Raw genomic sequence first — 12,302 nt, 5'->3', positions numbered from 1 at the left:
TTGATGACTTTAGTGTCTTCTTGGTCATTAATTTCCTCTTATTTTTCTAAATTGGGTTGGGAAGTTTGTTTTGTGTTCTTTCCCTTAAAATTATTGGTACTGATTGAACTAAGCACACACACTTCTATGGGCTTTGCCTGTTGCTTGTGCCATAGCTAGATATTCTGTCAGAACTGTGTTTTGAATTAATCAGAGGGGGTTTCTGTTAGGGGTGCCAACTCTGCCATGGTAAGAGGTATCTCCATTCTGTCATACAATATTTGGAATTCTTGTTTTCTGTTGAAGCAAGATAAGCCTCCCATACATCGAAGCAGGATCTCTGAAACATTACTTCAAGCACAAAGATGAGAACAGTTTGTGTTTTGCTCACATTTCGTCAGAGAAATCATTGTTTATAGTAAAGTCCAGTTTCATATCGATGTGAAGTAATTGCATTTCTGCCATTAACTTTGTATTCGTACATATTGGGCAGAGTGTACTCCTGATGCCTAGCCATTAGTTAGTTTGCACCGCGGTTCTGTACGGAGTCTCTCAGACAGGCATGGCCGGTACAGGTAAGAGGGGCGGGGGGAATTCTACATACGATGGGATAGGGAAAATTAAATATAATAAAACCACTTACCTTGCACTCGTCGCATCGGCTAGTCGGCAATGCGGCGAGCGCAAGGTAAGAGGTTTTATTTATTTATTTTCCCTATCCGTCGTATGTCGACTCCCCACCTCCGCCACCACTGCCCCACCGATCTTACCTGTACTAGCTGCACCTGCTCTCAGGTTATATTTTTAACATTGTGATCGTGATTAGTGATAACATTGAGTTGTTTAGTTGTGTAAACCTAGTACATTAGTGACTGAAGTGTACAGTAGCCGTTCAGCAGTGGCATTCAAACTAGATGTCCCACCCTCTAAGTAGTAAGAGATTTATGAACTGTTCATTAAATTTGTAATGTTTTCTGGTGTTTGGACTCCCATTTGTCTTCTAGGTTTCCTGCCAAATAATTTTAATTATTTTTTTGTGCTTTTCAAGTACTTTTTTGTCCAAATGTCTACCAGGGCAGCTGAAAGAAGTAATTTGGTTATTCGATGTGGGGCCTGCTGTTTCATTTGCTAACCAGTTTCCAAAAGTAATTTTGCTATACGTGTGTGAGCCTTCCTTTTTGCCCTTATAGCACCACTTCCCGTTTTTGCTATTTAACCATTTCTCCTCATGGTTCTTCAAAACCTCTCCTCCGAGTGCGCAACTCTGTCTACGATATCTGTCATTCCAAGGTTAATATCATTATCCTCCCATGTTAATCCGATTTGCCTTCTGCTAATATCCCTCACTAAATTACTTTCCCTCAATGGTGGTAATCTCACAGACTGAATTAAATAGAAAATAGTTACTAACAAATCCCGAGAGGCCTTGCTGAAGTACAGAAACCCACTTGTCTGACATAAAGTGCTCTAAAGGTACTTGTTTGGGGGAAGGCACTCTAAAGAGCCAGGGGCAGAGTTTGACTGGAACACAATGGGTATGATCAGTAAGCAAATGAAGGCAAACCAGGAATAAAGCTGAAATAGAAGACTAGAGTTTGGTGGCATGTGTAACTACACCGTTGTAACTGTGAAAGCACCAGTCACTACCACCAGCGAAATTAATTAGTTAGCCTCCCTTCTCCACTGAGGAGCACATCTTTTTGATGCATGCCAGAATGGATACCGACCTTCTGAAATGAACCCCGCCACAACCCACCACTCACCCCTGCAGCCTCTCACTAGGCAGCCACCTTCGGCCCATGTGGCACCTGTCTGCAAGCCTACATCACTACCAAACCACCTTAAAACTTGTAAATTGGTATTTTATCTAACATCTTCCCTTCCACTTCCCTCCTTATGTTGTGTTCCACCTTCCTCTGTTCTCCTTCCTTCAGTCACCCCCTCACTTTTGTACACACACACACACTCAACTATACTCCTCCTTTTTCCAATATATCGCCCTTGCAGTCCTTCGCGTTCTATCTTAATAAGCCTGCAAATCTGGAATATACAAATTCACATATACACCTTCCTCCTGTGGGAGATCTTGGTGAGCTCATCATTTGAAGCATTTATAAAACATGTTACCTTTGTTTTAACCTACTTTTTGTAAATTATTCTTAGGACCTGTTTTTAGGCCTTTTGTTACACAAGATCTTTTGATTTTAATAAAATGATATATGTAACATAATAGTGGCATTCAGCCAACTTTCTTCATCAATTGGCTTGCAAGAGTGTCATTTGCATTTTTGTTCTGCTCACCACAGCACAGGGTCACCCCACTTCATCCGTGGACTTTCCTCTCTGAGTGACGGCATTTGTTCTTGCGCTTACACACATAAAGAAGTTCCCTTGAACAGTTTTTTACTAAAAACACTCCTAAGTCTTGGCAAAGCCAAAAGTTGGCAGCCAATATCAGTCCTATTTGTTTCGCCGTTGCTTGTTTTTTTTTTTACATCTTATTGTTGTTGAAGTATGTATTAGTAGCATAGGGGCAACAGTGGAAATAGGGTGACAACAGGCAAAGCATTGTGAACTAGTCAGACAATTTTAGAAAGTCGTTAATGGAGAGGCATACCATATCAGTTGAGGCAGAGTATACATGACCGAGAAGCAGCCAGGATGGAGAAGGGCACAGTAAACAAGTCAAGGCTGCCATGATGGAGAAGGCATAAAGTGAATAATTTGAAGTGTCCTTGATGGCGATTGTTAGGGTACGTCTTAAAAGAGCGAGAGATTGAGAGGTTTTGAGACATTTTTTTTAAAAAGCAGATACCCGGACAGTAGGTGCATGACCAGATCACTCAAAACATGCAAGCAGTGGCAATGCCAGATAGTCAGGCTAGAATGTACTGCACCTTGCACTTACGCAGACACCATTCAGTCTGCAAGCACAGTGCTCACCCTACACTCACAACTCTACCTATACTAATACACACACACACACACACCTTTCCCCCATACATTTCCACAGGTATACCGCTAAACTTGCACTCAAACTGGCTCTTCCCTCACAGACCAGTCCTGGTCATCCGCGCTCTCTGTGCCTTGCTGAGCCTGGAAACCTTGGGTCTCTTTGACTAGAGGGGGGCTGCATGCCAAGGTTCTTTGCTGGCTGTGACCCAGTAGATTGTGCAGACTCAGTTGGCTCCCCCAGTGATGCTCCCTCATTGCGGTCTCTCTCGCGCCACCTTCCTCGCCGCTGACCCTGTAGATTGTGCCGACTCAGTTGGCTCCCCCAGTGATGCTCCCTCATTGCGGCTGTTCCGCGCCATCTTCCTTGCCTCAGGGTGTATGTGGGATGTTGCCACTACTGCACTGTGTTCTGGGCAGGGGATGGCGGTTTGCCCCTTCTCTTCGAAACTATAGTGGGTTGTGGGTGGCCGAGATTGAGAGGGAGTATGTGCCCGACGGCAGCTGGGGTACAGGGTGGCACAGCAGAGTGGGTTTATTAGTGGCGGCTGGCTTGGTAGGCTTCTTACTGTGCCTCAGGTTCATCCCCCTGACTGTCTGCTGCTGGTCGCTGTCTCACCACATACTTGGCCAGCGAGCAGACTTGGGCACAGAGCTCACATGGAGCTGCACTCCCTCCTTTTGCTTAGTACCCAAGCGCGCATCAAAGCTGGCAGAGCTCAGTGCCTCTTGGCCGGTGCCCTTTCATGGCCATAATCGCCACAGAACAGCATTCACACCTCAAATAAGGTGTCAGTACAGCAACAATTGTGCTTGCAAGTGTGTGGTGTTGCTATGTTGAAGTACGCTGGAGTACTTTCAGTCCTTAGAGTTACTGTATGTTAAGTGAACAAAAACTAAGCTGAGCGCTGCCATAAGATGGAGGGGAAAAAGCATCTTCACTTTGGCACTTGTGAATGTGTGGGATATCTAACTTGTAAGCATTAGGAGAGGACAAAGCGGTTTACATTAAGGCGTGGGGCTGAAAGCACAGGCTGAACAAGGCGTCGGCTGCAAACCCTGGCTTGCACCTCTCTGCTGTTCCACACTAGGCCTAGGCCAGCTTGCCATCACATCGTTAGGTTTTAAGCAGTGGGCGTCTTAGGCTCGGGGAAACCCCCCATGAGCCAGTCAGCCTAACAGTGGCACTCTTTTCGTGTGTCAGCACACAATTTCTGACCAGTCGAATCCTGTACTCCAGGGAACCAACATTTGTGCAGAGGCAAAACCCCTCTCAGTAGTCCTTCATGATGCTTTTTTTCTGGTGATCACATGAGGTATGACAACAGCTGTGCTGTTCAGCCAGACCTACAATGTTTGAACAGAGGATGCATTGGGTACCTTTTCTTATCTTCCTCTAGACCCTCTACCTCACTCTGCCTTTGGCCACATTATAACAAGAAGTGAAAGCCCCGCAGGGAATTCGCAATGAGATGGTCGGTGGCGGGAAAAACAAACCCTTGTTATTCTGCCGAGAATTCACCCAGAACCCTCCTGTTGTAGTAACAATAACTGGGGCTTTTACCATTGCAGATTCTGTATTCTATTGCTGACACTTGAGTTGTGTCAGCAGTAGATGTGGAACCTTTGACGATATTAGTCTCTATAATAAAATGCTCATACGTTAGCGGTTTCCTCAGTGGACTCAGTACTATTATTGCCTGGGCTGTGTTTTTCAAATGCTTGTCTTTTGTACCTAAGAGTAAACCTGACAGTATGCCAACAGCAGGTAGGTATCCAAATAGTTGTTTTGGGCCAGTTACTTCAGTAGACATGATACTATTACAGGTCAGCGAGCTGTTTTTTGCAGTTCATATTCTGTGATGTGTCAATGTAAAAATGTAAATGTAAATGTACAGGAATTTATATAGTGCAAATCACCAAGCGTTTTCTAAGCGCTTGCTTAGGGAACCCGTCCTGGTATTCCCCTGTGAGATAACCCCTACAGGGTATCCGCAAGGTGAAAGCCAGGCATCCCGCCGCGAGGGGCCGTTGTGGAGATTAAGCAAGCTATTGCCCAGAGTCGCAGAGTGTGAACCCGTGAATCGAGTAGGCACCGGAGCGAGAATTGTCGAGTCCATGGACATTTTAGGACTCAAGACCCCGCCGAGCCGGGAATTGAACCCTGGTCCCGGGCTAACCTCTGCTTCCAGGTCTGCCTCCTCTAACCAGTGAGCCACACTTCTCCACTAGTCCAATAGTAAATCCTTTGCCTTCTAATGCCTGCTTTGTAGCGGTTTATGGCAAACGAGCCAGAAGTACTACAGTTAGTAAACTGCAATAGTTAGTTAAATGCTTGTTTCATAAAGTTACTCCTCAGTAAGGCTGCTACCGCATGGGACAGTGAGTTGTGAATGTAAGTGCTTATCTTATGGTGGTCGCCACAGAATCTCTGAACCCATAACCGGTAGCAAGCTATGTATTTTGATGCTTGTTGTGTGGCTGTGTCCACAGTGTAGCATCTTGTCAGATAGTGTTCTGTGTATTTTAATGGTCTCTAATGGTAACACCACAGTAATCGTGTTACCATATTAGGCAGTGAGCTTTATATTTGAATGCTTGTGCTGTCCTCCGAACCTGTTGCACCAGAACAGGTGGTGTACTGTGTATATTCATGCTTCTTTCATGGTGGTATCCACTGAAAGCTAGAACCTCGTCAGTAGTGAGCTCTGAATAATAGTGTTGTTTCATGTTGGCCCCATGCGGTAGGAATTCTATCTTGATTGACAGTGAGTCATTTTCTGTCCATTCTGTCCACAGAAAGACTGGTGGCGTAAGGTAGAGGTTGCTCAGTAATCTGATGCTTCCTCTGAGGTGGATTCTGTAGTAGGAGTGGTCACAGGACAGAGATGGTTGTGCTTTCCAAAGCTCATATTGTTGTGGGTCATACAAAAAAAAAATTACACCCAGTGGACTGTTTATTCTAATAGTGTAGTGGTGTCTCCAGTAGGTGTGGGTGTAGTGGCGATAGTGTGCTGCAAATTTGGTTGTCCACACTGTTACTACATCCCATGATTGATGCACATGCCTATGCTCTCTCAGGCACCATTATGGATAGCTGCTTTGTGTTCTGATGGTCAATCTCTTGATTGGTCCAATAGGGTTACCGTTCAACATAGTGCTTTGTCTTTGGGTACTTGAGACTTGATGGAGTCTCGAGCAACGACGGTTCCAGTATAAGTAGTGGTGGGGCGGTTTGGGTGTTTTTATTTCTGTGGAAATCATACGATAGTAGTGGAAGTCATACCATTTCAATTTTGGGCCTGCTATGCATTTTCCTGCTCGGTAATCCTTTTTTCCTGTTTACAGTCTTCCCTCTTTTGCTCTCAATTATTTATTGCCTCGTATTCCTTTTAACAGCCCAACCCCTACAGCTCCAGTGCCAAAAGCATCTCTGTGGCTCCCAAAGAGAGCATCAGCTCTCCGCCCCTGCGTGGATGTGACGAGGAGCACGTCTACAGGTGAGTCCTATTTTCAAGAGGTTGTCAAATGTTTCTTTGAGTGCCCACATGAAGTTTTGTGGGTTTAAAATTCTCACATTTCCCAAAGTGACCGGTTTGTTTCTTTTAATTCCAGTTTCCCCAACAAACAGAGATCGGCTGAGCCATCTCCGACAATGTTGAGTTCATCACTGGGCAGTAATTTGTCAGAACTGGATCGCTTGCTCTTGGAGCTGAATGCGGTGCAGCAGTCTCCAGTCAGCAACAGTATTTCGGGTAAGTAGGGTAGTGCAGCAATGCAGCAGAGGGTTCTCCTGGACGCCCATCAGTCTGCCGTTATCATTTCAATAGTATTGAAGTACATGGGAAATAAGTAATTGAAGAGTGAGAGTTGAGGCTGCGGTTGATGAAGACGAGTGATGAGGCTAAGTGAGCACCAGTGGCAGGTGTAAGGCAAACAGAAAGATGGTAGATAGATGAACCGAAACATATTCGCAGAGAGATCTGGGGATCCTCAAGGTCTGATGACCTAGTGATGAGGTGGGCAAGTAGAGAACATTTAGTATTGGAAGGAAGCAAAAAGGAGAGCGAGGCTGATGCATTAATGGGTGGAAGAAGAGAGGTAAGAAATGCACATTGACTGTACTGGGACAGGATGCGTTCAGGAATAAGGAAAGAATGAGAGACTGGAAGAGCCAGCGTTAGAACAAGCATTGGCAAATCCAATACGTCTTGCCTTTGGGACCTATTGGATTTGTCAATGGTTTTTGGCAATGCAGTACAGCATCAGCTAAAAGCATTTCTTGCTGATGCTGTGGAACAGGACCAAAAGGGAAAAAAAGTTTTTAAAAAAAGCTTGATGATGCAACTTTTTTTGAAGCAAATAAGCTGGCACCAAATGCCTTCCTGCCCCCCCATCCCCAACAATTTGTACATTAAAACAAATGTGACCGCATTAGTGGGGGAACAACAGAGGAGCATGTCTGGGGTTCAGGTGAAGCAGTTAAACTAAAAATAAAGGTGCTAGCTCTGTCTGGTTGGCGGGGCCTCACCCCACCAGCATGTTTTATGCTTGCTGCTTGACAGTGGATGCGTACCAGAGCAGCGTCTGGCTTCAGAAGGAAAAAGGTAATTTCCTTTGCATGCAATGCATACTGTGAATATCCTAAGTGGACATGCATTTTGCTAATTTTCGAAAACCAAACTGTAAACGTTGTTGATTCTCTTGAAAGTTGCCAGAAATAACGACTTTCACATATATATCTCGAGGATGATTGACATCTTTGCTGGCAGATAGGCGCTACCACCCCAAATAAACTCTGGACATATGATCTGTCTCAGGATTCAGCCCATTTGTAATACTTGTTTTAATATTTGCACACGCAAAATGCCAGAGAGGCTGCGCTTCTAAGAGGCTTCCGTCCGATCCTGCATTATCCTCCATAATCCTGCCTTAAGGGACATTGAATTGCAGTCTACATGAGGCATACACATCGGCACTATTATCATGCCCTGAATTTTTGTCCCGTTGAGCTGAGGTGGAGCCTATGGGACAGGTAATGGGCGGTGGCTCGATGAGCTTGGGGACTTTTTATGGGGGCTGGGGTGAGATCGTCCAGATTTCCCCTCCCCTGGTGTGAACGGTATTTCACCCTCTGAAGCTTGGGGGCTGTTCTGCTGCCGGTAGTGACGCAAATATCGTGGCAGAGGGTGCGCTGCAGAGGGCGTCTGGAGGCCTGCCCTAGTTTTGGATGGTTCAGAGTAATTGCTGTGGGGTAGCGAGCGTCAGGAGGCCTGCATCCTTCAGTGGCTGAGCCGGGCAGTGGGAGGGAGACAGCGTGGTGCCAACCGGCACTTTCTCTGAGGTCCTGCTAATACTCCTGCTGGGGTGAAGTGGCCCCCTCCCATCTGCTCCCCTGGATTCGGCTGTACTGGACTGGCAGCGTCGGGACTTCAACAACATGAGGAGGAGAGGTGGCCTACCGGGGCGGAGGCTGGAGACTGAACTAGAGTTGCCAGCGACCCACTTAGTAGCCTGCGGGGTGTCTGAGGCAGCAAGTGACATCCGCTGAGTCTGGCTCCGGGGGCTACAGTGATGAGCACTGGCAGGTGAGAGACTCTAGAGGTCTGCATAGAGAGGGGCTGAGCGGTGACCTGTGGGGATCCTGTATGAGGGTTTGGGCCTGGATTGCCCACCACTGGCTCTCCTGATCACAACAAGTGTGGGTGAATGAAGACCTGGTAGGCGCTTGGAATAAGGAACATTCTTTGATGGGGGTGACTCACTGGTGGGGGATAGTTTTGCCTTGCTCCCCCAATCCCCTTTTACGGTGTGGACGAGAACTGCCCAGAGACTGTCTACCTGATATTCCTAAGCTGAGCATACATAAAAACTCCTGTACCTATAGCACCCATGGGAAGGAACAGACAAGTGGGGGCCATCAGGACAATACTATGGACCAATAAGTGACTTCAGCCACCACCTTGCAGCGTTGTACATGGGTGACGCCCAGCAGGGGGAGTGAGGATGCTTAACACTCGGTGGGGGAGCCCATGCGGGCTGAACTGTTGGTAGCTATTCAAGGCTCCCGGCTACCCATAGAAAATAAAACTGAGACTGTTGCCCTTGAAGTTAATCATTTGCGCATGGACATCTGTAAGGTCTCTGACTTGGTCTATCTGACAGAGGGCTCCATTGATGAGTTGCAAACAGAGGTAGCCACATTAAAAAAGCAGGTCGCCGCAGTCTCATCCCGTTTCGGAGTACTGGAGGCAAGGGTGGAGGATGTGAAGGGTTGCTCCCGCCGCAATAATGTGCGTCTCCTGGGATTCCTGGAGTGGGCTGAGGGGACACACCCTGAGCAGTTCTTAGAGACCTGCATCAGGGACACTTTGAAACCCAATGGCTTGTCCCCCCTGTCAATTGTTCAGTGAGCACTGCGCGCTGGTGGCCTCTCTGCAGCCCCACCCCACCCCCCCTCACGTGAGCTATTGTTGCTTATGTATTAAACTATAAAGGTTATGACAGAATCCTCAGGGCAGCCAGAGACCCTGATACTGCCAAATATGAGAATCATAAGATCTCCATATATCCAGATTATACAAACAAGGTCCAGGCAGCCCAAACAGCATTTCTGGAAGTCAAACCAAAACTGCGCTCCATGGGACTCCATTACATGTTACTATATCCAGCCCACCTAAGGGTGCTTGCTGTCGGGGGTAAATCACATTTTTTAGATTCACCTGATGATGTTTGAAGCTGGCTGGAGGTGTGGGACAAAGTCCCTAGAGAGCACAATGGCTCTTGGAGATCTGAGACACAAAGGTGGTCGCCGCTAGAGGGCCCCAGTGGGAGAGAGGACACGAGATCTGAACATAGCTCTTGTTTGACCTCTCAAACGACCGCTTCTGTTAGGGTGGAGATACAGGAGGGTAGCACCTTGGCTCTGGCCCTTAAGGGGCGCCAATCCGTAGAGGGAGGGGATGCAGTGCGTCGGGAGGAGAACATGTCACAGCCGACTTATGAGGATGGAGGCGAAATGTCATGAACACAAACCACAACAAGAAAAAGAGAATATTATATGCAAATTGTTTAATTCTCTGTTCCTTTACAGAGAAGTTTCCTTTCATTTACTCTGCACAATGTCGCTGGTGGGGTATGGGGGGTGAGAATAACTGAGTGTTCTGTTATTCTTTTGCTGGGTAGCTTCTTCACATATGTGGTAGGTAATATGTGGGTGGGGATAAGGTTAGGCTGTAGGTCCCGGCAGCGAGGATATTTTGGATCTGCAGTGGAAAGGAATGTTGTTACACTGTGTATCCATGGAGTGGTGGGAGAGCAGTTTTCTGCATCCCTCAGTTGGGGGGGCGGACACAGTGTTTGTCATTATGGTACATGTTTTACAGCACTGCAAAGTGGTGTTGGCCTTCTGGCCCTTATGTTGGTTATTCTGGTTGGCGGAAGATTGGGGGCGTGGGGGAATTGAGAGGGACCACCTACAGTGAGCATGTCAGGGAGCTCCGAGATTACGCCTAGCATTACAGGGTCCATTCCTTCCGCAAACGCAATAAGATTCAGATTGCTTGTTTACAAGAGACGCACCTTGAGACTGCTGAGGCACAAAAAAAAGGTGAGGGGCCAAGTGTTTTATGCTTCTTACTACTCCTATGCCAGGGGTGTAGCCATTTGGGTCGCCCCCGGAATCTCCTTTCGGCTTACCTACAATGAGGCAGGTGTAGAAGGGAGATCTGTTCTGATTCAAGATTCTCTAGATGGGAAAGAGATTGCATTGCAAAATTCATATCTCCCAACATAGATGACGGGTTCTTCTTTAAGGGGTTGCAGGATATATTAGCAGATAATCCTGGATCCCCCATCATATGGGCGGGTGATTTTAATTGTGTTCTGAATATGTTGCAGGGATTCTGCCCAAAAACAGAACTATGCGCAGGATTATAGGACCTTGGTGTATAGGGAATGGGACATCCTACCACCTTAATACCCATGAGCCCAGGATCGTCTAGCTATAGTGTCTCACTTGCTCTCTTACTCACAGAGAAACAAATGATTAGACACCCTAGAACACAGCACTCTCAGATCCCTCAGGAATCGCGGTGACAAGACACACCCTTTTGCTCGCACCCTTGTACTTGTCCACAATACGGTCTGACATAGACGCGAAACAGTTTAAAATATTTATTTTCACTAACGTGCCCTATCATGCAGTATACTAGCCGCAAGAAAATGCATAAAACAAATAGTCAGCATAATCATGAAGGGAGATGTCATCATGGAAAGACAATAGAGCCCAACCTCCTACCGCTTGCTACGAAGTAGTATTATTATATATTAGAAGATCTCTGGGTATTGTCAGCAGTCCCCATACCTTAGACATCACAGGTGCAGTCTCGCTCTCCTCCCTGGAAAGGTCCCTCTCCAATTGTGTCCCACCTATTCGTGTCTCCCCATAAAACCAGAGTACATTGTCCAAACAGCTGCATCTGTATGTTTTGTCTAGGTGCTAAGGCCTGGCCAGAACAAAATAACAAGTGGCATTGTTGTTCGACCTTGCACATAATGTTCAGTCAAAATCCCAGAAACATGCAGAGAAAAGTGAAAATAGTCATAGAAAGTATTGCACAAAATAAAGATTTGTAGTAACGTGTTCAAAGCAGCAGGCAAGCTGCAGCGTGCTCATGCCAAGTTAGTAAAGACGATAATGTCCCTATGTGCCACGTGAGAGATGGAGGATGGGGGGAGATCGCTACCCTTCCCGGGATAGGGCCAAGCCATTGATGACAGGCGCTCTGGGAAGAGCGATGTGGAATTTGGGGCTTTTGGATGGGTGGCACCTCTTGCAACCGGAGGGCCGAGAGTATACATGGCACTCTAATCCAAATTACTTATAGCCAGTTGGACCGTTTCTTGATCATGCCCTAACTCTGTTAACCCTGGACTGGACTGGGGTGGGAGACTCGATGGGTGCAGAACATGGCGGATGCCCTCTGACTTGTTGGCAGATCCCATGTGCAGCGAGGACTTGCGGACCGTCATAGAAACTTACACTAGTAACAGCTAGAGGACGATGGACAACAGGGCAATTGAGTGGGGCGCTCTCAAGGCAATCATGCAGGGTAATGTATTAGCGCTATCTGTGGAGTGTGTAGAAGACTTATAGCGGATTTAAAAACCCAGGCGGATCAATTGGCAAACATTCAGAAAACAGGAGGTATTCACCTCTAGAGGTGTGTGCAGGTGCGCTGGAGGCTCATGGAGGTGTGCTCCCTCTAGGACACTTTGGACAAAACGGGTCTAAGAGCCTTCTGGCAGTTGCTACACAGAGAGGGTGACAAATCAGGTAAACTCCTGCCATGGACTCTTTGGCGAGAAAC

The 12,302-nt window shown here is 46.8% G+C and overlaps 1 protein-coding gene across 6 annotated transcripts in view; it reads left to right on the top strand.

Moving 5' to 3' along the window:
• Positions 1-12,302, top strand: part of PXN (paxillin) — a 322,282-nt gene that overhangs the window by 209,524 nt on the left and 100,456 nt on the right. For all 6 annotated transcript variants that reach the window (XM_078667665.1, XM_078667662.1, XM_078667666.1 and 3 more), the window contains exons 3-4: positions 6,331-6,431; positions 6,547-6,686. In XM_078667665.1, the coding sequence (XP_078523791.1) occupies positions 6,331-6,431; positions 6,547-6,686 (241 nt within the window). The remainder of the gene's footprint in view (positions 1-6,330; positions 6,432-6,546; positions 6,687-12,302) is intronic.

The sequence above is a fragment of the Lissotriton helveticus genome, chromosome 11 (assembly GCF_964261635.1).
Source record: "Lissotriton helveticus chromosome 11, aLisHel1.1, whole genome shotgun sequence".
NCBI classification, from domain to species: Eukaryota; Metazoa; Chordata; class Amphibia; order Caudata; family Salamandridae; genus Lissotriton; species Lissotriton helveticus.
Note: the sequence above shows the minus strand (reverse complement) of the source record. Positions and strands in the feature narration are given on the sequence as shown.